Source organism: Chaetodon auriga, chromosome 6, assembly GCF_051107435.1.
Source record: "Chaetodon auriga isolate fChaAug3 chromosome 6, fChaAug3.hap1, whole genome shotgun sequence".
Taxonomy (NCBI): domain Eukaryota; kingdom Metazoa; phylum Chordata; class Actinopteri; order Chaetodontiformes; family Chaetodontidae; genus Chaetodon; species Chaetodon auriga.
This window is the reverse complement of record NC_135079.1, coordinates 15,121,555-15,148,489: the sequence shown is the minus strand read 5'-3', so window position 1 is coordinate 15,148,489 and position 26,935 is coordinate 15,121,555. Positions and strand designations below refer to the sequence as shown.

Genomic DNA, 26,935 nt, shown 5'->3' with positions numbered 1-26,935 from the left:
ATTTTCAGGTTTCAAACTAAATTTTTTCTGCCATTGATAAAGTTATGTTGACAAATGAAAAAGACAAAACCCAACAGCAAGAGCACAGTGCAGCACCCATTCAGTGTACCGCATGCACACAGTTATCTTAGGAGAAAGAAAGAAACCAATTTTAGCAAGAGCTGAGCACCAGACTCAAACACTAGCAAACAAGTTGGCCAGCCAACATATATGGCACCACTTTAAGAAACCTGCCAGCTGTGGTCAGCTGAAGAAAATTCCCATGCTTTGCCCAGTCAGTAACCCAGCAGAGAAAGAGAAGGACACTGAACATAGTTATTAATAATGTAGGAGGGAGTTTCCTTAAATCATGTCAACCTACTATGTAACAATGAGGTGAAGGTATATTGAATTTTAGGGGCCACTTAAGTGGTGCTTCAGATAATTTTCTCCACATAGACTCACCACACAGTGCCTGTTGTCATTTGCTCATCACCCCATAAGCTACTGTTGTCAGAGAGTGTCTTTCTGGAGTTGCGTACGCATCACAGGAATACACATGCGAGCTCACACAGCATGTGGGTGTGGGCATCGTCGTACACACACTCTGTGTTTTTTCTGTCAGGATGTGTCAGTCAAACCAGCAGCAATAATACCACGCTCAATGACAGTGTGTTGTCTGCAACGGCTGTCATCTCTCTGAGATAATTGCTGTACTTGTCCATCACGGTTTTTGATCTGAGAGAAATGCAGGCGTATAAAGATATTACAGACAGCGGTTCAAAGATGTCAGGTGGTTTTCTGACTGGCCGTCTTTGTTTTCACTAGTTTTATGATGTGTCAAGAGATGGAGAATATAATAAAGATTTACTTTCCCCTATGAACCTCAGTTTAATGTCAATCCCAGATGCACTGGGAGATAGTACTATTATTATTAACCACTATATTACTTATGATAGTCCCAGCTTGCTTTGGAAATTGTTATATATATCTTTTAATGAAAAGGCTTTCCCATGCTTTCTTTGGTGGTTCAAAGCTTGATATGGCCAAAACCAGTTTCCTCTCTCTCTCCCTCTGACTGGGGCTCTTATTTCAGATTTGATTTACTATCCAGTTCAGATGTTTCCATGAATTCACCAAGACACTTTTCTAAAGTGATGCTAATATAGACGTGATTCAGAACAGCTGGAAACAGCTGACCTTTAGTAAAACATTGTTTGATATAAGACACAAAAGACTGCAGAGTGAATCAGAATGACAATATCAGCTGTTCACGCTGTCATCTGCTTTGGAGTTAAAAATCGTAGGGGTTTAAAATAATCTTCACATTTTTGATAATAGTAATAATGTACAAAGCCTTAGTGCAGCACATAACCTTCTGCTAGAAAGCATCCGGTTAGTTTAAATCTATACTGGACTGGAAAACTAAGAGTCAGTGTCACGAGTGGTTCTCTTGTGATGCCAGATGAGTTGTAGATGGCAAAGATCGGGTTATTGATAAGGTCATTTTGGTGGTCTCCAGCTGTGTCCCCCTCATTGTGTCCAGTAGGTGTCCCATATACTGCCGTTCATGGCTAAAGGCATTATTATTATTAAAGTCAAGTTTATTGAGTTAAACTTGTTGTGTGTTAATTAGCTGACCTGAAAGCAGCAGTTGAAGAAGGGCGTGGTGGGGAGAAGAGAGTGAAATCTTCCATGAAGCATAAGCTTTGGAGCATTTCTGCTGCTGTGCTGCTTCCTGGGCTGTACGTACGGCCTGATAAGGGTTCATGTCTCTGAGGAATGCTGGTTTTAAAGGGTGTCTGTCGGGGGGGGCGTGACATGCCATTTAGATGTGGCATGATGTTAGTGAAATATGCCAATACTTCGGGCATATTCCATTAAAACCACAGTTTAACTGTGTTTGTGATGCACAAGGAAGGATGTGTCCCAGGGAAGAAGTGACTTTCTATCACCATGTCATTTTTGTTGATATGGATTTTTCATTGTTTACTTTTTGTCTTGTACTTTTCTTGTTCAGTCTGAATTGCACTTGTTTCATCTGTAACTTTGAGTCTATGGTTGTACTCACAAAAGCTTACAATCTAGCTGAATTGGTGTGGACTCCGATCAGTTTTTGTGTGTGTGTGTGAGTGTCTGATACTACTCTGTTGCCGCACTGTGTGTGTCATTGATTGACCAGCAGTTATTCCCTGAGGCCTGCAGTGTGTAGAGATGATTGACAGGTTTGGATTAGCAGCTCAAAAGCCTTCTGCTGGCGGATCTACCCTGTTGGTGAACACCACACATCGGTAGAGAAACAGACGTGCACACACACACACACACACGCACATGAATGCTTCCAAGCAGACGCCAGTGTGCACACATACACACACAGAACTGAATTACATTGCGAGTCCCTGGCAGTGAAAGTCTTTAAAGCTATTAAAGGCTGTCAGTGTTCAGTGAAACTTGTCTATTAAACAAACAGCTTGCAACAAACCTAATGAATGATCTGGCTTTTGACAAGCTGGGAAATGGTAAGAGACCAGAGCTGCATAGTACAGCAGACACAAAGTATGCCTGATGATTTTGCATAGGGAAACCACAATTAATCCAAGTGTAATCATCATTATAGAAGAGCAAAAATATTTTCCTTGTGAAACTTTGTTTGCTGTGTCATCATCGGGCCTGGTGTGTTTTGTGCAATGCAATATTTACATTAAGGCTTTTGAAAAATGTTGCAATGTTATGAAGACATTGCTAATACGTACTTGAATATAGCCACAGTACATCTAAGTACAAATGTGAGTACTTTTGTTGTCTGCAAATATTAAGTGCCAGAAATACATATATGTCTCAGTGGGCTAAAGCGTGCCATAGACAGTAATTGCAACCAGATTGCAAGTCCAGATTTCACTCTAAGCGTGGTCAAAATCATCTCGTTTCTAAACAAGATATGATGCAATAATATTGCAACACCCCAATGTGGAAAGAGCTTTGATGCTTTTTAAAGCTTTTATTGTTAACAGTGTTAATTAGAGCTGCAACAACACAAATACAATCCAGTTTGGTTCGGTTCATAATACATGAATTGCTACATCTCAGAGATTACAGATTACTTGTAGCCAAAAGAGAACTTTAGTGGTCAAAGCGAGCTGAAAGGTCATGTCAGTGTGTTGAAATTCGGCGTGCTCATTGGAGTGAAACACATAGGGTTGAACTCCGATGGACTCCTTTGCTATAATCCAATCAATGTTAGGTCATCAGAGTTCAACATCTTTTATTAAACTCCTATTAAATTTTCACTAACAGTGGGGGAAAAACACTTCCTCTATTAAATGAATCCCCTCGTTCTTTTTTAAATTTTCAAACCTGTATGCAAGGTTGCTTCTTATTCAGTCGAAGTTGAAAACGATTTTTTTTATTATTTGATTTATATTTTATAGTTAAGCTTCAAGGAGCAGTAGACACGTTTTCAAGCAAGATGCAATACGTGGGAAAGATGACGAGAAGGAGTGCTGGGAAAAGATAAGACAGCCATATACAGGGAGATATTTGGTTATTAAATTAGTTGAAATTTCTGTTTCTGTCTCTGCTGTCTCTCACTTTCTCTCTCTTGGGACGAGCCAATATTTAATTAAAAGTTATTTGACATACTTTTGTGTGAGGAGCTGATTCTGTGTGACAAATGAATTTGGAATGACTCTGATAATTAACACCATTAAGTTTTTTTTTTTTTTTTTTTAAACAATTCTCAGTATTGAGTTCACTTTTTGAAAAATCTCCACACAGTCAGCACAACAGAAGTCAATTAGGACAAGACTGTGCATCACTGTGCTCGACACAATGCGTTCAATGACTGCATCTCTCGAAATTCATTAACGGATTTCTCTCTCAAACTCAACCAAAACAGTTCACAGTCCATGCACACATTTAATTACTATTGCAAAAACTGTTAAATTTACACTCACAACCACAACAACATAACAAACATGACTGTCAATTAGACGGCAGTTTACCACATTCTGCCCCATCTGCATCTGAACAGAAGAAAGTCCATCCCAGGATGGTGTCACTGCCTCCTCCTTACCTTCCAGTCCTCAGCCCCAGAAGGAGATCTTTTCCTCATGGAGTCAGAAAGTTTATTACCACCAGTGAATGCTGGATGTGTGGACATGTCTGCAGAAGGGATGGATCGTGGATTAGGCTTGTGATGTTGATGATCTTGTGGCCAAATGCAGAAGGCAGGGCTGACTTCCACTGTTGTATAGTGAATATGTGTGGGTTTTATTGCATCACTAGATTTACTTAGTTTAATTTAGCGCAGTTGGATTTACTTTCTGCAAGCATCTCTGACCAATCGTGGTGTCATAAACTGCAAAATAACACAAACCCTGCAATAAAGAAGTGCCCTTATTTTTTAATCTTAGTTTATGCCAAATAAATAAATAAATGAAATATACTTCAAAGACAGTGATGCATATTGTAATGCTTCCTGATGTTTTTTTGGGTCATTGTGTAATGAGCGACAAAGTGTTACTGCTGGGAGACAAATGTTGTCACTGCTCTGGTACAAGAGTTGACTCTGAGATATGTGTGAACTGTTTGGAAAAGTGAGCTCAATGTAGAGAAATGCGTGTTACCAAATGAAAAAAACAAACCCTTTGTGTGAAGTGTTTTTGTTAAGCAGTCGAGACACAAAGAAAAAGAAAAGGGCTTAGCCTCATTTTTGTTCTTGTTGTGTTTCAGTTCCGCTATAAAAGACGTGTCTACACCCAGACTCACCTGGATGAAAAGCAGCTGTCCAAACTCCACACCAAGGTAAGACCAAGCAGCTGTGCACTCTGTGTTCCTGACGTGTGAAGAGCTTATGCTGTGGCCTCTCTCATCTGCTGGGGTTCCAGGAAATCACAGCCCGCCACTGAAGTGACTGGTCAAATCACAAAGAGTCCAGAGGTTCCAGTGAAGAACAGTTGTAACACGGTGTCTGGGAAGATGCCTTTGCATATTGTGAGAGTGTGTGTGTGTTTAGTTCAGTGGACTCACACAAAGCAAAGACAAAGCAGGAACACCCATGTTATAACTCACTGGAGTGAAGTAAACAAACTCTCCTGAAGAGCGTCTTCATGCACTACATCAGGGAGATGGAACATACCACTCTGAGAGGGGTGGGGCGGGACAGCCCAAGTGGTACCGGCCTTTTCATACTCAGTGAATGACATGTATGCAGTACATAAAGCTTTGGCTCATAGTGGTGGTTACAGCAAGTGCTGGGATGCTCGAAAGATGCTTTAGAAGAAGACCTCAGTAAAGCTCGGCTCGGTGTGTGTCGTGGTGCGTATGACTTTATGGCTCCAAAACTTCCAACATCATTATCCAGCACTAGTCTGAAGGAGGTGACTGTCTCTCATCTTAAAGAGATTTGCATAAGGACAATGTGTGCTCAAAAACAAAGCCATGCGGTAGATGTCACACAGATAAGAATGATTAGATGTTCTGTGCTGGAGATTATGGTCTCGGTGATTTCACTTATGTACAATCATACCCCAATCTTATCTCCTCTATACCCTTTGTAATTTTGTCTGTTAAGATACTTCACATTAAGCACTGTAATTTTCTTCTGTGTTGACCTAATTTGTAAAACACAACATTTCTTGTCCTGCTCAAACATAGGAACTTTAATGGGACACAACACGACATCTATTGCTGCACTGATTAACGTTGTTTCTCTTGTTGAGTACCAACACATTCATGCTTTTATTGTGAAAATAACACGTTAGACATTTGGGCAAAGGCTAAAGGAAAGTTCAAATGTAGGGGATTTTAAACATCTGTATCAAACTTGATCTCTGATCAGGTTGGAAAATGGAAATATGTGCAAGAGATGTGGGTATTACTGAGTGGGTATGAACAGTTGCAGAAGCCAAGGCACGTTCAGTGAAACCAGTCCTCACTGGCTGGATGGGTAGGTTTTAAACAGCGACAAAAAGGCAGTCCAAATTGGCAAACAGAACCAAAGAGACAGGCAGATGGTGGTCAAGGGCAGGCAGGTGGTCACAAACACAGATCCAGTAAGGAAGAATAGGACAAAGACTGAACAGGTAAGACAGCAACCCTGAAGATCTGGCAGAGTTTGAATACTGGCCGTGCACTGTATACAGCATACTAGTGAAGTAGTGGAAAACAGGTGACTGATCAGGTGATCGTCTGAAGCCGGGACTCAGTGGGGATGACTAGTGGACAGGTAAAGAATGGCAGGTGTGAAATACCAGGTGATGTATAAAGGTCACTGCTACATAATCGAACACTTTGAAGACACAGCGTCCACCGGCAACGTCACTGGTTTTTGGACAAGATCATCAACGTACGCATCCTGTAGTAGGATTTAGCCGTCGGACTGCATGTAGCCTGTTTGTACCCTAACCCTGATTGGCCAGCATGACTTTAGGGTTAAGGTTATATCGCTGTCTGTTGGTTTGGCATGCTTTTGACAGTGCCTCAATTGTGTTTTTGCATTCTAGTGTGTGTGTGTGTGTGTGTGTGTGTGTGTGTGTGTGTGGTGTGTGGGTGATGAGTGGAACAGACAGCAGAGAGAATTGAATGCATTTGCATCAAACCCCATCAGAGGGCAGGGCACTTACACTAGAGAGAATTAGCAGTGTCAATTGTGTGATTTTCTGTGCGAGAGAGAGAGAGACAGAGTACAACAGTGGGGAGCTGTTAGGTACAAATCGCAGAGCTGCAGTTTTTATCATTTATGCATCAGTCAGTTCTTTTCACCCTCGTCATTGTCAAAAGCCCATTCTGCAAATCTTTTCTCTCCAGAGAAAACAGCATTTTAGATTTTCGGCATGTGCTGATTTTGTCATCATCACATAATATGATGATGAGTAAAATACCGTGCAGCGAAGACCACAAATAAGCTGCTATCACCCCTTATGTATGACTAATGTTGTTAGATATGCTTTTCTTGTAGTTAACACACTAATGCTAGTGAGAATAGTTGAGCAGCTTATTGCTGATTTGGCTTTGTACAGTACTGAGCTCCACATATATCCCATGAGAAAATGTGATTATGTTGTTAATCCTCGCTATCATAGTTTGTGGAACAAGTGCACAGCAAGTATTGTGTGGTTCAAGACTATTGATTAGCATAGCCTGGCAACAAATTAAGGTTTTCTTTCTCACCCCCCAAAAAGTTTCCATTTCACTACTTAAAGAACAAACAAAGACACTGTGTCGTTGATTTGTGTTTGGGACATTGAAAATGGAACTGGAAAGGGTTTCTTAGAAAGAGAGGCAACTTTGAATGGTCGTTATTATTATTCATGGCCAGCGAATGTTTCATGTTGCGTATTTCTATTGAGAGAAACAGTGAATGAGAGAGAGATGCAGAAAAGCGGTGATGAGAAGGATGAGTCATGCTGTCAAATATTGTTTCTTGTCTAACCACTCTGGTGTGAGGTGCTGCCGTCTGCTCCTGTGCTACACTGCTATGACAAAATATTTGAGTGGTACTCAACTGACGTACTCAACCAAGATCTGTCCCTGCCCAGCTCCAATTCTGGTGGTAATTTCACACAATAAATCATCTATAAAGAGGGAATTTGTTGTGATTGGCCTGCCTCGTATGCCAGTAGAAGTGAAACTGATAAAATTCTCAAATGGAAAAAGGAGTGTGAATTTCCAGCCACACAGTATTATCTCACTGAGTAGAAACCTGAAGGCGTGAATGGGCTGTGAAAGCCACTGTGTTGTTTGAGCTACCTTTTTTTTTTATTTTTTTTAGCAGTGAATAATCCAGGACAGCCATGTCATTGGAGAGAATGAGGGTGGTAATTTGGCTGTACAAGCAGTCATGATTAATTCTTGTTTTCCTCTGTTACTAATCTGCATGTGTCTGAACACCTGGACACACACCCACCAGTCATTATAGGAGATATCACGTCAAATATCTGCCATGCATGTATTCATAAAATGTATAAAGTGTGTTAATGACATGTTTTGTGCAGATTTACACTATGAATGAGTGGAAAAGTCTAATTACAGTTACCTTGCTGCTGTTATCGGCTACAGCATCCACTGCTTCCTCAGTGAAAGTAGAAGGACGACAGCTCAACTTCACAGCTCTCCAGAAGAACAGATGTCCCAAATATATGCAGATGTATGAAAATATTCCTCTGTAAAATACTTCTAAAACTCCTTTTATGTGTCTAAGTGGTATATTAATTATTCTTGGCAACAGTAGTAGTATGCTGATTATTCAATCATGAATGTTAAAGGCTTTTTACAGGTCTCTGTCTCGGCAGTGGTAATTAAAACAAAATATTCACTTGGGCTTGCATTAGGGATGATTAGCTTTGAGCAAGCGATGTCACAAAGTAATGGGACATTGACGTTTGGCCCCCTCTCTCTTTTTTCTGAATGGTAAAGTTGCTTTTGTTGCATAATGACTTCCAGGGGTAAAGAGGGGAATCCGGCTGTGGGTGACTCTTGCAGCATTATCAGTCACGATGTTCACTATTCATCCTGCAGCAAGCTGCCCTGTTAGGGAGAGGTCACGTATTGGCCTACTTTGCTGTTGTGCAGCTCATTAGCCGCAGGCTGAAGTTTAAAATGAGGTCATAATTGATAGGATTTTCCCATTCCTTTTTCCCTCCTCACCTGACCTCAACCAGACCTCCTCACCCCAAAACTGTCCTGGTTAACCAGGCAGGGTGCATGGACAATTTGCATACTGTAGAATACTTACAAAAAAAAAAAAAATATGAGTGCGTGTGGGTGGGTGCTTGGTGTAGGTGGTTGACCATGTGATATGCATGACTGCAGAACGGGTGGCTTTCTTAAAGTGTGACAAAGGGCTTCCAGTGATAGAAAGTGTCAAATCTCTTTTTTTATCAGCTGTCCTCAAAACACTTCATTCTCCTGCAATTTGCTGTCTTTAAACAGCTGCATATAGCGCATGGACTAAAGTGGATGGCGCAAGTGTGTTCAGGGCTGGTTCAACCCCACTTTTGCTTGTTTAATGCTGCATAATCTGGGCGCAACACATGAAGCACGAAGGGGAAAGGAGTTGCATTTAGTCTCCTAATTAATTGTAAGTGTGTTTTGAGCCTAACATGAATTAAACCAAGTGTCATCTTCCATTCCCTTGAAAAGCAAGGCGTGCCTGCACCTGGTGCATTGTTATTTACATGACACATTCAGCAAGTTGGCGAAGTGAATGGTGCCCCCCCCCACACACACACACCCTCACCCTCTCCCCCACCTATGATTGATGAAGAAACTAAATACAACCCCTTTACACCTTATTTTGAGTCCAGCTGTTTAACTATCAAAAGTGGAGTGGGCCATGTTCTAAATGCACTTGGGGCCATGCGCTATAGATTGTTTAAATAGGGCAATAGATATGTGGTCTTTGCACTGTTTTCAATTGAGTATATGTCAAAAGGGATTAGCAAATGATCACATTATGTTTTATTTATGTTTTACAAGGCAACCAAACCTTTTTGGAGTCGGGGTTGGATTTATAGCAGAATATTTATTATTATATATATATTTAAAGTTTATTTGACTTTTATAGCTTTGCAGCCAATAAATGATACACAGTATTGACGGTAGGCATGTAAAAGCCCGTGGTTGGATGGATGGATTGAAAGATATGTATGCTGTATGTATAATTATGAATGAAAGCCTTGGGCGCCATGGCCATACTGTAGAGATGGAAAGGGAGGGGGGTGGTGGGTTAGAAGAAGCTAAAGAGGCATGTACAGTAGTGGAGAGCATTTAGTAACGCCCTATTTGGTAATGTGGTCATGAACGCCACAGAGCACACTGCCAGAATGAAGGAATTTCATATGGGCTAAGATCATAAGGCAGCTGAGAAATTGCACACATACTAAAATCTAAGATGTAGTTATTCTTTAGATCAAATAATTTGTATGGTCCAGTGTGATTCTCGAGCTCCACCAGTGCTCACATCATGGCAACTTTTTGTCATGTACATGTGTGGGAAAGCATAATTCACAAAAGCCTCCTCCATAAAATGTATTGCAGAGTAATGCTATTCCTCCTACACCGAGCCTTTGTGTTACATGTCTGATTGTATTTATGAATGAGAATTCCTGCATTATTTTCAGTTTACAATGAAACTATTCATATACTGGAGCTCATTGTAGGTGTGATGTGATTATTCTGAGATGCTAGATTCCACTGAGCATTTGTACAGTGGTTAAAGCCTCCTATCACTGCAGTGTTATTGCAACTGCAGCCACCATGAAATTTGATGTGGGATTTTTGCATAATACACACACAAACACACACACACATGCACACACACACAACTGCATGGCACAGGATGAGAGGATATTTCCAATGGGGAATCCCTCACACACAAAGGTCCCCTTATGGATAATCCCCTAAAAGGAAGAGGAATTTAGTACTTTGAACATAGTAGAAGTTGAGACATTGCTGGGTGGAAACAAGAACACACACACACACACACGCGCACACACACACAGATATGGACCTTGGGATTTAAAAATACAAAAAATCCCCAGCTGTAGAGAGGGCTCAGCTGAAATTCTTTGTGCTGTTTCTAATTTGAGACACTGTATATGACCCCGTGTTATTGTGTTGATGTGTCAAGATATACCTATTCGTGTACCTGTGTGCATGTATGTGTGCAGTTATTTGTACAAATAGTGTATGGATTTAAATGTAACCATATTTTCAGGAGCACTGTGATACATAGAGCTCCCTCTGTCATGTAACACTTGGTTTAGCACGCTGCTGTAATAAGATTTCTGATAGGAGATTACACCAGCACTCTACAGTATTTTCATGTCTGTTAGGGACTTCCGCTCTTCCCTTTCTGCTGCCTGTGTTTTCTTTATATCCTCTCACTTTGGATATCCATATCTCCCTCTCTTCTCTACCCCACCCACCCTCCCATTTTCTGTTTTGGTTTTCCCTCCCTCTATCTTACGCTTTCTCTCCTCCCTCTATTTTCCCTCCCGCTTCTCTAGCTCTCTTTCCCCACCCTCCCTCTGTTCTCTCCAGCATCCTGCAAAATCACCCCTTACCATCTCTGCGTCTGCCTGTACATGTACAGGAGTCAGTGTGTGTGCGCCTGTGCCGGGGCGAGTGTTTGCGTGAGTGGCCATGTGAGTGTGCATGTGCTACTTTGACAAGCCGAGAGGTTGTGAAGGAGAAGGAGAGAGAGAACAAGAGGAGAGGAGACGAGGAGGAGGGGGACTGGATATGGCCATGTGGATGATGTTTTGGCATTGGGACTGTAGCTGACCTACGGGAGTGCGTGTGTGACTGGGAGTGTGTCCGTGTGCGTGTGTGAGATGGGATCTGCTCTGGGCAGAAGACAAGCTGCCGAAAGAAAAGAAAGAAAAGCTAAAGCAGCCAGGAAGGCCAGACTCAATAGTAAGGTACCCCAATTGCTTTCATCATCTCTTTAATTTTATCATTATCTCTGGTTTAAACATGTCTTTTTTTCTCTCTTTCTCTCTCTCTTTTTCATACTTTCTATCTCCAACTGAACACTCCTCAACCCATCTCTGTCTACCTATCTATGCTTTCTCTCTCTCTCTCTCTCTCTCTCTCTCTCTCTCTCTCTCTCACTCTCACTCTCTCTCTTTCCGTCTGTTGTTATGCTCTGCTGCATGTTGGCTGTGTGAAGGGCTGGTGCAGTCTTGTCTGAAACCCTGACAGAATGCTAATGTTTCTCTCTGCACTGGTTCAGTTACTAACCGTGGGCTTGCATCATTGTGTCTGTTTGTGTGTGTGTGCATGCATATGTGTGTGTGTGTATGTGTGTGTACACAAATGATAAGTCAGGATGTGTGGATGTTTGTGTCTGGCTGTGGCCAGTGTGAGTGGTTGTGTTTTGCCTTTGGATCTCTAAGTAAGGCAAACATATTTGTGTGCGTGCATGTGTCGCTTGTGGCAGATATTCCTGTATGCGTGTGTGTGTGTGTGCACATGCTGGTGCACGTGTGTATGAAAATGTGTTGGCACGTGACAGTGTGTCTGTTAGGATCTGCCAATTGGTCTCCTCAGGACAGTACTGGCCTTCTGGTCAGTGTCTTTTATCACAATGCTCTTGCTTGTGTCACATTGCTGTCATGTTGATGCTCTCTGATGGAGATGTCCTCACTGTGTGTGTGTATTTGAGGCAAATCTGCAAAGAGCTGAAAAGACAGCATTAGAGCTGGGCCACATTGGGTAAACTTGTTAAGCTAAGTAGCTGCCACACACAGTATTTCCTGTGAACCTCTGCTGAGAGTCTCAGAGCTGTCAGTCTCAGTCGGTGAGAGCTCAGCAGGTGGCAGCTGTCAAGAATATGCCCCTTGGGCTGCTTGACCTGAGCTGCAGCCTGGTCCACTCTACAAAATAACCCACACAAGCATGAGTCCAGGAGTCAGTTATTCATGCAGCATATATGGAATTTATGTGCGATAAAAACATCCTTTGGAGTTTCGCACCATGTCCTTTCTGTTGTTTTGCAACTTTGTTTTTTGTATACTTACACAATCAGCCTGTGTACTGCAAGTAAAAGGCATTAAAACTACAAAATGCACTAAAGTGTGATTAGTGTTATTTTGTTTTGGCCGTACTTCTGGAATAGAGTGACAGTCTTATTTAACATTACATTTGCCTAATTACACTGGATACACTGGGCTACTGCTACCACCCTAATGTGTTTGTGTCTTCTGTATGCTGCTGCTTTTCTAGCCGTTGTGTAAGTTCTTCTTAGACAAATTGTAGTACTGTACTCTGAAGTGTTTTAGTTGTCATCCATGAGTTGTCACCAATTAGTTTTTCACTAAGACTGAGTAGGGTGTATATGTGCGTGTAAGAGAGAGGGACAGTGATTAGACAGATTAAAAAGAAGGAATTGATTCTGTTGTATTCAGTATGATCTGAAACCAGGCCATGTAGAAACTACAGCCCCGGGCTCTTCATAATACTCCCCAGCACGCTCTATGTGGGTCTCTGCTTAGGTATGGCTAATGTTAATACTTGGGACTCTGTTTTCATGATTCAGGTTAAGATATATCAGTGCAGTAGTAGATAGGGAGGAATATGTCGTCCATATCATCTCTTTACCTTAAATTTTAAACCACATTGTGTCGTGACTCTGACAGTTTGATGATGAATCCAGTCTGAAAGTTTCACTAAGTTCTGCATTGACATGTAAAAATGGGGGACATCCACAACTGAGCAGCTGAGATGAGATTAAGTTAGGAAGCAGAACCAGATTGGTTAAATGTGCTGGTCTAGTCTTAGAAGAACCATTGCTAAATGTAGGAAAATGTTCAGTGACAACAGGCAACGAGACAAGCAGAAGGTGAATCCAACAATTTCCCAGTTTGCCTTCCACCAGTCAGTCTCTGACATCTACAGCGGAGAGGATGCAGTCACCTCCTCGTAGATAACGATCATGCACAGCCCAGCCACTTACCTGCACTGTTACAGTGAAAACTGTATCTTATTATTTAAACCCAACAGAAAGACCAGACTAGTTGGCATAAAGCTCCACACGCTGCAACACATAGGTCTGTTCGGTTTGTTTATGTGTGCATCTGAAATGTAAGAGGACATTTCAGACACGACTGATCATCACTGTTGCTTTTGACAGAAGGTGGAGGTATCATTCATTTTGCATCCATCCATCCATCCTCCCATTTTACTGAACTGGAACTGGAATTGCTTTTTGGCCTTGATGATGTTACATATCATTGCACAAGTGCATTTCACAGTAAAAAAAAACACATTGTATAGCTCTTGCTCCATATAGTACAACATCCCACTAGCAGAAGATGCCAGCATTCTAGGTCAGGCAGTATGAATAGATGACTGTAGAATAGGATGCCAGAGGCATAAAATACAATAGAGTTCTAATAATCATCTGGCTGAATAAATACACTACCCACATAACCCCTGTCTCAGCCTGGAGCTTGCTGGCTGCCCTCGTCTGTTCTCACTCTGTATCCTGGTCTGTTTGCAGCCAAGGCTCAAGTGTAGGGGAAGATCATTTTTCATATGTTTTCAGCTGTATTGTGACACAGGTTTTGCTACAATGTGCTCCAGTTCACCTTTGGTCTGATTAGTTTGTGTCATCCTCTGGCTGTGCCCCCCCCCCCCCCCGTCTGCCTGTCTGTGTCCTGCTGTCAGTTTGTGTGTCTGTCTAAAAGCACGTGACTGGACCTGATTCAGCTCTTTCTTTCTCTAGACTCTTTGATTCTGATGACAGCATGCATTCCCCTCATCCTCCCTGACCACCGTGCTTACAAACACACAAAAACACAGAGTCATGCATACAAACAACAATGGAGCTCTGTTGTCATATTTCATGTGACAGAATTTATGGACCATAGCATAGACTGTACACTAACTTTTTGTCAATACTCAACCCAAAATGTGTCCTTTAGTTTCAAACACCCCATCTAAAAACAGTGGCTTTGAAAAATGTTGTTTTCGCCTGATCAGCTGCATTCATGGTTGTAATAGTAGATATTTAATCATGACACAATGAAAAAATCTATGACAATATCCAAAGAAATGTCAGCAGCATAATCTACCTCTCCATCATCGTGGCAATTGTTGTGTTGTGTGGGACATGTCAGTTTCAAATATGAATACTGTAGCTCAGATAAGTATATTGCCATGATCTGATGAATACAGTCAATACTTTTTACATTCATTTTCTGGACATGTTGAAGATCCTATGGTCACCATGTTTCCCCATGTGTAATAGTGTGCAATTTTACCCCTGTAGTGCCATAAATACAATGAAATAGAGGTAAAAATGCAGTCTAATTTGTCCTCTTTGTATGTTAATGCTGGTAATGATTCACCAATAAATTAGGATTTTTAAAATGACAGTGTCTTGTGTATCTGTGAACACCACTCGAAATCTATACTGAACACAGCCTCTATTGTTGGTCATCACAGCCACACCTCTGCCTGGGCCTGGGCCCGGGCCTGGGCAGCTGTGGCTCAGGAGGTAGAGTGGTCGTCCCCCTATCAAGAGGTTGGTGGTTCGATCCCTGGCCTCGGCAGCCCACATGCCGAAGAATCCTTGGGCAAGATACTGAACCCCAAAACTGCCCCCGATGCTGTGCAATCAGTGTGTGAATTCATATGTACGTCACTTTGGATTAAAGTATCTGCCAAATTACTAATTGTAATTGTACAATTGCATCCAGTGTTTTGGATGGAGACACAAGGTGGAGACTGGCAGGGACAGTTATGAGGATGTTATTAGTGAAGTTTGTATGTGATCTACCATTTTTCTTGGAACTGTGTGAACCATTTTCAGTGCATCCATCTCCAACACACCAGTTGCAGTTGAAGCTTTGAAAATAGTTAATGAAAATGACAAGTTCGATGTGTGCTTGATGTGCTTATTACCCAAAATTCAACCAGCAGATCTGCTGTGCATAATCGTCCCTTCAGAGTGCACAGCATCACTCCAGCTGGAGACTAGAGATTGAGCAGAGACCTGTTGCCTTCAGATGGCTCTAGAGCAGTAGTAGCCATAGTAAAGGAAAGGCCGTCAGTATAGGCTGCCTACAAGCTGAGAATCACTCACTGTAATAATATAATTGGAATAAAAGTTTTCGTTCTGTGTGCATGTTAGTTGGTTAAAAAATGTAGAATAAAGTGGAAAGATGAACAGAACATGAAAAAGGGCATTGTGTGATTTTGACATGCGTGTGACCACCAAATAAAGTGAGTGTGCTGAGCTGTCGACTGGCTCTCAGCAGGCAGGCAGCGAACTGTGCAAGACGCACTCATTTGTGGCATCAAGATTGCATTATACCTCTGGATAGGCATTGCTACACCCTGTATGTACAGGGTGTGGCAACGCCCTTCCTCTCAATGGGGCGCACAGCAGTTCACCGAGATACCAAACCAGTGCGGTAGGGGAAACAACCATGGTGCACTTCACGGAAAATAGCAGTTCGCCAGTGCGACATTCAGTTCCAGGCCCTGCACCAGCACAAAAATGGGGCCTGCAGATTTTGAATGGAGTATCACCCACGAATGGTCCGCCTTTCATAGAGATCTCGTCCGTGTGTTTGTCTCACAGGTCTGCACATTCACATTTGTATGATCCTCTTTTTGCCTAAGCCTTCTTTTTTTGTATTAATGGGTTGGCAAATACGCCAGAACTCAGTTGTACTGATGGAACAGACAATGCTGGACAAAGCCATGCTGCCAGTGCGGCCAGGAAGGTGGGTGGAATTGGTTGAGCGTACAGCAGAATGTGTTTAGGGGTCCACAAACAATAAGCCAGTGCTCTGCATGTTTGTGAGTGTGTTGATGAGTGGGAAAGAGGCCGTGGCTTTGCGTGCTTTGCTGCTCAGAGCTAGCTCACACTGTCCCGCCTGCCCAAACTGTAGTTCATCAAGAGGAACACTAGATATTATATCGAGCTAAAACACATTATTCCAGTGCTTCTGAAAAGGATTACACAGGAGGCACCATGCTGCTACGTTCAGAGAGAGCTACCAGGAGCCGGGCCACAGAGGTTAGACACAACACACTTCTGCTAAAATGACTCATGAGATCAAGAGTAAATGCAGGTAACTGTTCCAGCGAGGCTATGCGGGTAGCCTCCCGGCTGTTCTTTTTTAGATACCCATAGAAAAAGGAGGCTTGTGGAGCAACATTTGGTTTATAGTACAGCAAGTTGGTTGCTTTCCAGCTTTGATTTTTCCAGGCTTCCTGTTCAGAGTTTAAGGCTTGGCATTTACGGTACTTCAAGTTGACATTGTCCAACTGGTTGTGACACAGTATGTCGTGTGTTTGCTGTGTGAATTTGACATCAGCAGGAAACTACTGATCACATAGACGAGCATTTAGCGCAGACTGTTTTTACATGTTCCTTGTTCCAGGGACCACATCAGATCAACTTGTGTGTCTCAATGTGCATGGTTTAAAAACAGAGATGGCCCTCATAATGGAGTAACTGTACTGGTATGTGCATGCTTTGTCAGCAGATGGCATAGGTCCTGGTAAAGGCTGGCTTTAGGCTTGAATGCAGAGAGGCATTTTTGTTTCTCTCTTTTTGTATCCTTCTCTTGTTGTCCTTTATTTGCTTTCCATTACCCCTCAAAAAACATCAGTAAAAAGATCAGGGACCCCCCCACATATGCAAGACCACCAGAAACAGATCTCAGCTATAGACAGTCTAAAAACGCTGAGGGACGCCGGAGGGAGCGCGTTATTTAGAACGGGCATTATGATTATTACGATAATGTCTGCGTCTCCTGTGAACTAAGCAAGCTGTGCAGGCTTTCTAAACCTTAACCAGAGAGGTGTAAAATTGAATTGCATGTTCGGCAGAAACATTTACAGTCAATGATGTGTTAGATGCTGTCGCTATAGTAACAACACCCTGTTCCCTGTGTTTGAGTGTGGGGAGATTTTTTTTTCTGCACTCATGTCTAAAATGTGTGTGTTTAGCGTGTAAAATTATGAATTAGTGTTATTCTATGTGTGCGTGTGTGTATGTGTGTGTGTGTGTGTGAGTGAGTGAGAGAGAGAGAATGAGTCCAATAGATTTCATCCTCAAGCCTCCAGTGCTTTTTCATGTGGTGTTAGTTCCCCCCCTAAGCTCAAGAGTGTATCAAATTACAGAGATTTATTTACTGCTATACAGTAAAGGTTGAAGATCCCCCTCACAGAAAATCCTATTCCTTGGGATGAAGTCTGCGCTCTGTCATACAGTATATTGGTCTTTTTGTAGCTGAGAGCATTACACTTTAAGCCTTTTAGGTATGGATATTGGAGATTACTAAGCGCTGCCTTTCTCAGACAAACATACTGCAGGCTGAGGTCCAAACAGACATAGATAGAGGCAGAAGTACTTATAGATACACACGGCGAAAGCACACAATCTGTTCTAACAGGCGTGAAGCGGTACGCAGCAGCTCTGTGGCTTTTAGGGGAGTTTAAACACCCACATTAAACCAAGAAGGTTAATTAATATGTTTGTTTGTTGGACAGCTTTACCAAATCTGTCAGCAAGATATAATGTTGGACATATACTCCGCCCGCCGAGCAGTCAGTGTGGAGACCAGCAGTAGTTCTTCCTGCAGACTCTGATGAAAATATTTTGGAGTATCAAGCACTCATCTGCTGAAGGCTTAAAAACTGTCTGTGAGAAGTTGCTCCTCTGTGGATTAGTGCAGCAGTAGTCAACTTGGATTTGCATTAGTAAGTAGTGATTCACTGAAAAAATGGTCTGAAAACATCAATAGAAACTTTTCAAACCACTCAGACAATACTTCTTTGTTGCCCATCCATATTCTCAGTTCGGCGCAGTCTTTATTGCAGCAAAAGCATACACCTTCGGTTTGTTGCTAACCCAGTAAGCTGCTTACATTCGTCGCTCAAGACTCGTTCAAGCCAACACATATAGAGAGAGAGAGTTGCATTCAGGAATGTTTGAAGTGCAGCAAACTACATGTGATTCAAAGCCATTTTTTAAATTTGCATTGTTTTATAGTCACTTCTGGTGGTGGTGGTGGTGTGTCTTCCTCCCTAATCATTCATTAACACAAATCCATGCATGTAAACTCCAAAGATGGACATCAAAAACAATTTGTGCAATACCGTATGTGTGGAAAAGCAAAATATCAGAGCTTGGGTGAAATCGTGGATGGGGAGACCATAAACTCCTGGATCGGATGGATTATGAAATTATTTCTTTCTTTTTGCTAACTGTTTCTGCACTACCTCTTATAATTATTGTTTCTCATGTTTCCAACTGGGAGGAATTTCATCATCCAGTTGCTGACTACAGGTCAAATCATGCAGTGGGATCAGATGATGTCTCCATGGCACTCATAAACATGCATACTCCCCTGCCCTGTTCATATACATGTAGCTAATATTGACTTGATATTGCAGTCAAAAAGTGAGCTTCAGAATGCATAGCAGCACAGTTTTTATTTAGATAGATCAGCAGACATCAGTACACCACTACAGACTAGTAGTATTTTTATTTTTATTGAGCGGTATGTGGTGTGTAGGCTGGCACTCACTTGGCTTCTGTTCAAGTGATGGTGGCAGCTCATGGTCACGGAACTAATGACTGCACTGTATCACACCATCCACGGTGCCTGAAAAGTCAGACTGGACAACAATAGCCCCTTTTAACAGTAATGGTACACTGGAATACGTAGATGTAGTATATACAAGGTAACCTGATGTCTTCAGCTCTTGTACAGTGCGATCCATGACAACAGCTCTGGAAGGAATACATATGAAAAGTATCAGAGAAGTGTTGAATATCGTAAGCTTCACAGAGGAAGTCTTCATAGCATGACTGTTTTTTTAAAAGGATATTAACATGTGTAGAAAGTGGAATGATTGAGAGAGCAGGCTGAGTGGCTGTGTGAGTATTTCTAGATATTTTATGTTGCAGTCATTTAGTTGATGATGATCAGACGGTGCTCGTTTGCCCAACACTTTGCCAACGGCTTTTATTATATTTATCTGCAAGTAGTGTTTTTCTGCCTTTGTTTACTCTTAAGTCTTAATTTGTGTACACAGTGTTTATTAAGTAAAATCTTACCCACTCATGTATTTAGTGGATCGTAGCTGTAATTTGCCATCGAATGCAAAAAACATATTAAGACTCACTCAGACATACTGATTGACAGAAATGCAGGGACACAGGCACAGATGCAGTATTAAACTTACACTTAGACATATTTTTTTCTCTAGATTACCAGCCCAGGGAGTTTAACATGCTCATGCTTTGTGTACAGCCATTGTATCAGACAGCCAGTCAGGAGCTCGTTTGACTCGGAGCCATTATTTTGTTATAATAAGATTGGCTCACGGTCAGGGAAAGAGTACAATGGTCAGCTAGAATAAAGTCTGGAAACAGGCGAAGACTAAAACCACATGTACTGTAACAGAATTTCAAATCATCCAGAAATAGCCGGTGTGTGGTGACCCTCACTGACATATCAATAAAAGACACATTTTACTGGTGCCGGGCTTTGACTGTAATAATAAAATGAATTTTACCTGTAATGTAACATCTCCAGAAGTAAATTGCAGTTTTATATAACAACCCTTCTGTCTGTTGGCAGGATGTGTCTGTCAAAGGAGGTACTCTGATTTATATTTGCTTAAAGTTTCAAGAGAAGCCAATATCACATGGGATAAGAAAGACTAGAGCTGCAAATAGATTTCTGCTCTACTCTCTCATTTCTCATCTTCACCCTTTTTGCTGTTCTTCCATCATGTTTTTGCACTGCTCCCCTCCATTCCTTCCCCTCACGTGACCCCATTTCCCTGTGTTTCTGCCATACCACGTTGTTGTGTTGCATTTTTAATGGGAACATGCTTCTAGACCTTCATACTCTGCAATAAATGCATGAATTATAGAATAAACTGACAAATAAACTAGCTTAGCCATTTGGCTGTTTTTTTTTTCCATGTGATGAGAAGAGGTTTAAAAAGAGCAGCCTCTGTTTTGACAGTGAACCTTGAGTCAAATGGAAGATGCTGTAGACCAGTGACAGCTTCACTATACAGTCTGCTCTCACATTTTGCTTTGAGGTTTTGCCAAAGACTTGAGGTGCAGCTTACATGATGCCTCTCACTTTTATCTTCCTCAGCTAGGGAGCTGAGTGAATTGACTTCATGCTTTCCTTTATTTTCAGTTTGGGAATTGACCCAACTTCTGCAAGTCCATATTTCTACAAGTTTATCAAAAAGAGCTGTTTTCGTGAACTACACAATGCTGCATCACCTTTACTGAGCAACTGTAAGAACTGAGAACTGTGCTTGCCGTGTTTGCCCGGCTTACTAATCTTACTAATTATGACTCACGCTAGTGCTGCTTACCAAAGCACAGCCTTCAGTTATATTGTCTGTCATAGAATGATCCTCGTTTTCCAGATTGAAAATAAAATCCAGCCCTTTTTAGTCGTCATCTCAGCATGCGCCAGATATTCTAATGTGCGTTCATATGTGTTGTGACAGAGCAGTATGTTCATTTAAATCAACTTTATCACTTCATTTTCAGTTGTTTTTGACAAATGATTACTTTTGATAAAACATTCAGGATATATAAAGAAACCCCGACTGTGACAAATGCAGGTCATGACTGAACAGAGATGTGAATCGCTTTCTCACTGCTGCTAAAAGCTGTAGCTTGAGAGCGGGTATGAAAATATAGCCACATTCTGCACGTACCTAATAGGGAGTTGTGTCTCTTTTGATTTTTCTGTCCGTGCGGTGCCCCTGCAGCAGGAGGGCCTCTGCACAAAACGTCTGGGAGACGAGGGCCAAGGCCACTCTCACTCCAACCTTTATGTAAGTGACAGTCAACAAAGCACAGACGGATAGAAAATGAGGAACACTCTGTGCCAGATAAGGATGTTTGCTGACGTGACTACACACAAGAATAAGCACTGATTGTTGACGCCACAGTTTGTAGTAAGCATACGAAACATAATCAGCTAATGCTTTCACTAGGACTGTATTAATGGACACTGCCTGAATCTCTGCCCCATCTGTAATGATTAGAAGTTGGAATATTACATAATGCATGTACAGAATTTCCTACATATTTATTTATTAACAGAGAGCTTAGAAGTAATTACTTTGATCAAATTGACTACAACCGTTTCACCTTCAGCAGTGACTCTGTTGGCTTTGATTTAGCACACTATCAGTCAGTGTCACGACCGTTTTCCGCACCACTCTCAGACAGGCTGAGTAAATGAGTCACCTGGCATCCGAATGAGTTTCACTACCAAAATATGACAGCTTGACACTGTTGGGTGTACCTGATGAGCACAAAGTATCCCCGTGTGAAACAGTTGTTGTTGCCACATTGAGATCAGTGACAGTTTTTAAACGCCTACTTTGTTGCCCTCTATCAGGGATTACCCGATGAAGAAGCTAACTTCACTACACGGTGCAGTGGGTGACTGGCACCGACAGCAGGACGCTTTGTTGAAGGGTTAAATCATTCCTTCTGCGTCCACTTGAACCCTCTGCCCTCTCCCAACTGTTAAGGCTGCGCTGATGTCATCCTGATGTCTGATGGTCCCCAGAGCATCCCCATCTCCCACTGCACTGGCTCACTGTGTTTATTGCCTAAGCAGTTGTGACGCTTTAGAGCATGTGTGTATTTTACGGGCCAGCTCACATTAGGCCAGTATATGATCCTCCCGAATAAGCATCATGTTGGTGAGCATTGTAATTACTACTCATCCATGGCACAGCGTACTGTAGGCCAGCTGTGAGGGACCAGGGGCTATGTAGCCATGTGGCAATGAGTGTAAATATAGGGCAGTGAAAGTGTCTGACACACATACGTACATGCTGTATGGATCACACATGGATGCACACGAGCTATTGAACAGGACGTTAAGTGTGTGCACCTTCTTTTATGAAGCTATGGCAAAAGCACTTCATGAAATGCGAAGAAAAACCAAGTGAGAATAGCTGCAGAACACACTGACTAAGAGAGGCAGGGGGGAGTTGTGTTGTCTCTGTAATTTCTGGCCTCCTACCCAGGCTTTTATCAGGTGGTGGCAGATAATCCCCCCTTAGTGGTGGAGGAGACAAGAGCCTCCTCAGGGTACTGAACTATAAAGGAGGAACCTCTATCCGCTTTGTCCTGCTAGCTGGAGTAGCTCTTCCACTCATTTTCTGCCTCTGATTGGTGATCCTTCACAAGGTGCTGCACAGTATTCAGGACACATATCCAAATGTGCCAATATTCAAACAAAGTCTGTCGGGGAGGCCAGAAAATTAGTCAGGGTCTGAAGTCCTAGAAGGGTAATTCTAATGACAATTTCCCACAATTCTGAGCACTTAAATGCTGTGGGTTGAAGAATAACAAAGGTGCCCTCTCAATATCAGGAGCTTCCCTAAATCCTGGCCGCTGGCTAAGTCAGCTACTGTTAAATTCTGTGGTGAAGTGTCGTTGTTGGGTAGGGGGTGTCTCACACAATGAATGTGAAATCAACGTGAATATTAGTAGTTGCATCTAAGTCCTATACAAAGGCATCTGGACTTGTGTGACCTGGATGAAGTAGAATCTTCACCGACATAAGTATTCGGAGGGTCATTAATATATTACATTCCAGATTTCAGATGATTTTTATGAATTATCCATGTTTAGCATATTCCAGTCGTAGTAGCACAGAGGTTTTGTAGCTGTCTGTGAAAAGGGCGTGCAGGGACTACAATCAGATTCGAATCAAAGACAGCACAAATCAAACGGTGCAGTTGGAGAGTAATTTCTAATCACATGGAGAGCAGCCGAGGACACCTCGTGCCAGGCATCAAACTGAATCTGCAGGCTGTTTTCTTGATCTAATAAGTTGTTAAAATGCCACAGATTCCAGGAGTTGACCATTGCTGCCGTTTCTTGCTCTGCTGCATGAGATGATTTCTGTCCTCCTGTCTCTCTCTTTGTCCTCTTTTCTTTTTCTTCCGTCTCTGTTTTATTATCCAGCACAGCAGAATTACCCCAGAATCCTTATGACAGTAGTGTAGGTTCAGAAGCTGCATAGACCGCCAGTCAAACTTTAAGTCAGAGTTTGGGGTCTAGAGAAATATTGCTAATGTGTAAATATATGTGAATCTGTTCACTTCTCATTGCAATCTGTTTATTAACAGTTGATGGCGAAGCTTGCAAGCTGTTGGACGGCTGTGAGATAGACTGATGAATCATGGCAGGTGGAAGAACATATCATGTGACATTATTGACCAGTTGGCGTGGAGTATTGGTCCATTTTGGCTGTGCAAACATGACATTTTCTGATTCCCCAGTAGTGTTTCTGTTTAAATATAGTTTTGTTACTGTTCCCACACCAGAGGCGCCAGTCAATGAAAAACACTTATCTTGAAATATAGTGTGAGATTTGAAGAGCAGTTGAGGTGATACACTGTAGGAGGGAGAATTTAAAGATGAGCCACATGTTATGACTGCTGCTTAAAAGTGACCGATGGGTATTAGCCTGAGATTCTCCTGCTGTCGTTACTGAATGGCGACTGAAGAGAGATGGGGACTGTCTGTTCCTTTGTTGGCCAAAATTAGTACGGAGCGACGAAGAGCTCATCCTTTCCCTCTGAAGGAAAATATGAGGTGTGTGCTGCTCTTTCATAATTCTGTGCAACAGTCCCATAAGTCGGGATACGTGAGGCTTTATCTGTCTGTGATGTAGCTTTTTGAAGACTGTTGATTTCATTTGTTCTGTCTGATGTGTATCATTCACAGAAACAACAAGTCAGCAGCAACACTGAGCAGAGCAGCTGTGGGCGCTGTGCCAAAGCTTTGGGTCCGTCCGTAGGTCCGGCAGCCCACTTCTGCTTCAGTCCCGAATGTTTTGAGCTTAGCCCTGAAGACTTCTGCTGCTCTGTTAGCTATTAATGTGACTCAGGCAGGTCGGAAATGTGTTAGATTAATGTCTGAATCTTACAGTAATACAGTATTTTGGGATTTCGCAGGATCATCAGCGCTGTTGTTCTGCTTGTTGTCCACAGCTGGCTGTGTGTCAGATTCTCTCCTTTGAGTCCATTAAACACCTGCAGCATAATGATAAGTCTTAAGGCAGCCGTCACTTTGGGCTTGATCTGACGGTAATTAATGCTACACACCTACAGGTCTGCTGTTACACACAGATTCCAGGTTTCTAAAGTGGGATTGTTTGTCATAATACAGCCCTTATTGATGAATCCTGGTCTCCATCAGAGCTGTCTGGACATTTTTACTTTTAGTCACCAAAAATCCAAGAAAAGCCTACCACCCCAGACCCACTTTGTCCCCCAGTGTCTGACTGGAGATGTGTCCTTGGTGTTGGGCACAGCAGTGTGCCACATCTGTCATTTTTACTTCTTGTTTCCTCTCTTTGCTAGGGATGCCCTTCCTCCCTGGAGAGGACATTGGTCGCTGTGATATAGATTTCCATAGCAATGGAAGATGCATTTGTATGTGCTTTTGTATGTGTTAGTATTTTAATTAGCATGTTATCCATGCAGGTACCTACAACAGATTGTCACACGTTAAAAATTGTAATCACACTGTAGGACTGTCAGGATGTGTACATAGATTTGGCATAGCTTAGTCTGATGGGGAAGAGGTTATAAACTACTGAACCTCCTGGTGGACCTAGTGTAGAGGCTACATGCTGGATCAGGTTTATGCCGTCTTAAGATAATTGCAGCTAGCACCCAAGCAACAGCAGCAACCTGCCAAGTTTAAGGCTGATAATAAATATATTTGCGCCACCAAAATTAGGTCCTTGAATTGGGCATTCAGTGAGTAAGCAATAATTGTGCTTTTATCTGCCAATAGTTGCCTACAGTATTGCTCCACCAGTGCATGTACACATTCACTCCCCAGCTCCCCAAACACCTCCTATTAGCGTGATTGACATGTGTTTCTGTGTTAGTGGGTTATGACTTCCTACGGCAGTTTACTCAGGCAGATTGTCATGTTGTTGCAGACGGGGCTGAGTGCCAGAGAAGCCTGCATGCACACAACAACATTTTTCCTCAAACACCTTGTAAAGACTGCGTAGTATATGTCTGTCTGTGACTAATTATTTTAGCTCTCTAGATCTAATTTCATGGCCTCTCCGGATGATTGTTCACTATTGTGATGTTCTATGTGATTTTGCATTCAAATATACATCAGCAAATACACAAATAGTGCATACACTATCTAGGATGATATCCCTGGTCTTCGTGGTCTTTCCCACCACCCATCGAGGTTTTATGGGGTGTGACTGTGTGATTTACAGTGCCTAATGTTTTACTTTTGCTGACACAATGAGTTTTACAGGAGCAATGTTTTCACCGACTGCTGCGTGCATTATGTGGCCCCTGACTTTGTTGTCTTCTTCAGACTACATACAGACACCATAAAATAAAAATTCTCTTTTTTAATGGTAGATTAAAGTATTTTTGTCACTTTCATTGTAAATTATTGGTGTTGCAAAAATAACAACAAGCAGATGGTGTTTAGTCAGTCCAGTTATGCACAGAGCTTTGACTCTTTCATCTGATGTCCTGTCAGTGTGTCATGGTGACTTGGAAGCAATGCTGTTTGTGTCTTTACACGTGTGTGCATTTATGTGTGTGTGTGTGTGTGTGTGTGTGTGTGTGTGTTACAGAGAGAGAAAGACAGTGAGAGGGAGAAAAAAGTAGAGTTTATGAAGACCGTCAGTAAAGCAGATAAAACAAAGGCTTTTTATCAGCCCTCTGTTCAACAGGCAATAAAACACACGTCACATCCAGCTGATCAGTGGCAAATCATCCATGAGCCTCTTCAAGGCATCATCCTCAGCATCACAGCACACACAAACACACAAGCACACACTCGCAAACACAAACTCAATGCTCTTCCCACTCATGTGTCCATTGGCTGCCAGAGCTGTCTTTGTATCCCATCACCATAACAACTGCCTCACAGAACATCTCAACAAAAAAAGGAAAAAGCCAAAGTGAATTTCTCTCACTCAGTTTGACTTGGAGATGGTGAGAGCGGCGGTCGTAGCATGTCGGCGTGGCGCGTGTGAATGAGAAGCAAGCGGGCTGCGGATGACTTGAGAGGGGTTGTGCGATGTGAAATTGGAAGGTGTTGCAGAGTGTGACTTTTCAGAACGAGGGATATACAGCATAAGATGCCGCACATGGTGAGTGTCGAAGCAGCTGCTGCATCGTGTTCACGTTCTTGCACGTGAGTGTACATGTTTGTGTGTAGGTGTTGGAGAGCGTGGTGCTGAATGCCTTGTGCTAAATAATGAAATTTTGTAAAGTGTAACGTGTATCTGTGTGTGCGCCTCTGTAGGCTTGTGCACATGTGGATGTTACATAATGACAAAGGCTGAGAAACCTTGAGAGGGTGCAATAGTAATGAAAGTTCTCTGAAGCTGGGAGACAGATCCGCAGACATTGTGTGCTT

General features: G+C 42.2%; 1 protein-coding gene across 7 annotated transcripts in view; it reads left to right on the top strand.

Moving 5' to 3' along the window:
• Nucleotides 1–26,935, top strand: part of shank3a (SH3 and multiple ankyrin repeat domains 3a) — a 140,236-nt gene that overhangs the window by 28,635 nt on the left and 84,666 nt on the right. For 4 of the 7 annotated variants that reach the window (XR_013077283.1, XM_076733438.1, XM_076733439.1 and 1 more), the window contains exon 3: nucleotides 4,711–4,782. Coding sequence is in view for 5 of the 7 variants with exons in the window: in XM_076733438.1 (XP_076589553.1) it covers nucleotides 4,711–4,782 (72 nt within the window). In the remaining 2 variants the exon portion in view is untranslated. Of the gene's footprint in view, nucleotides 1–4,710; nucleotides 4,783–11,020; nucleotides 11,403–26,598; nucleotides 26,667–26,935 lie in introns of those variants that run through there. The other 3 variants (XM_076733440.1, XM_076733443.1, XM_076733442.1) reach the window with 3 other exon arrangements.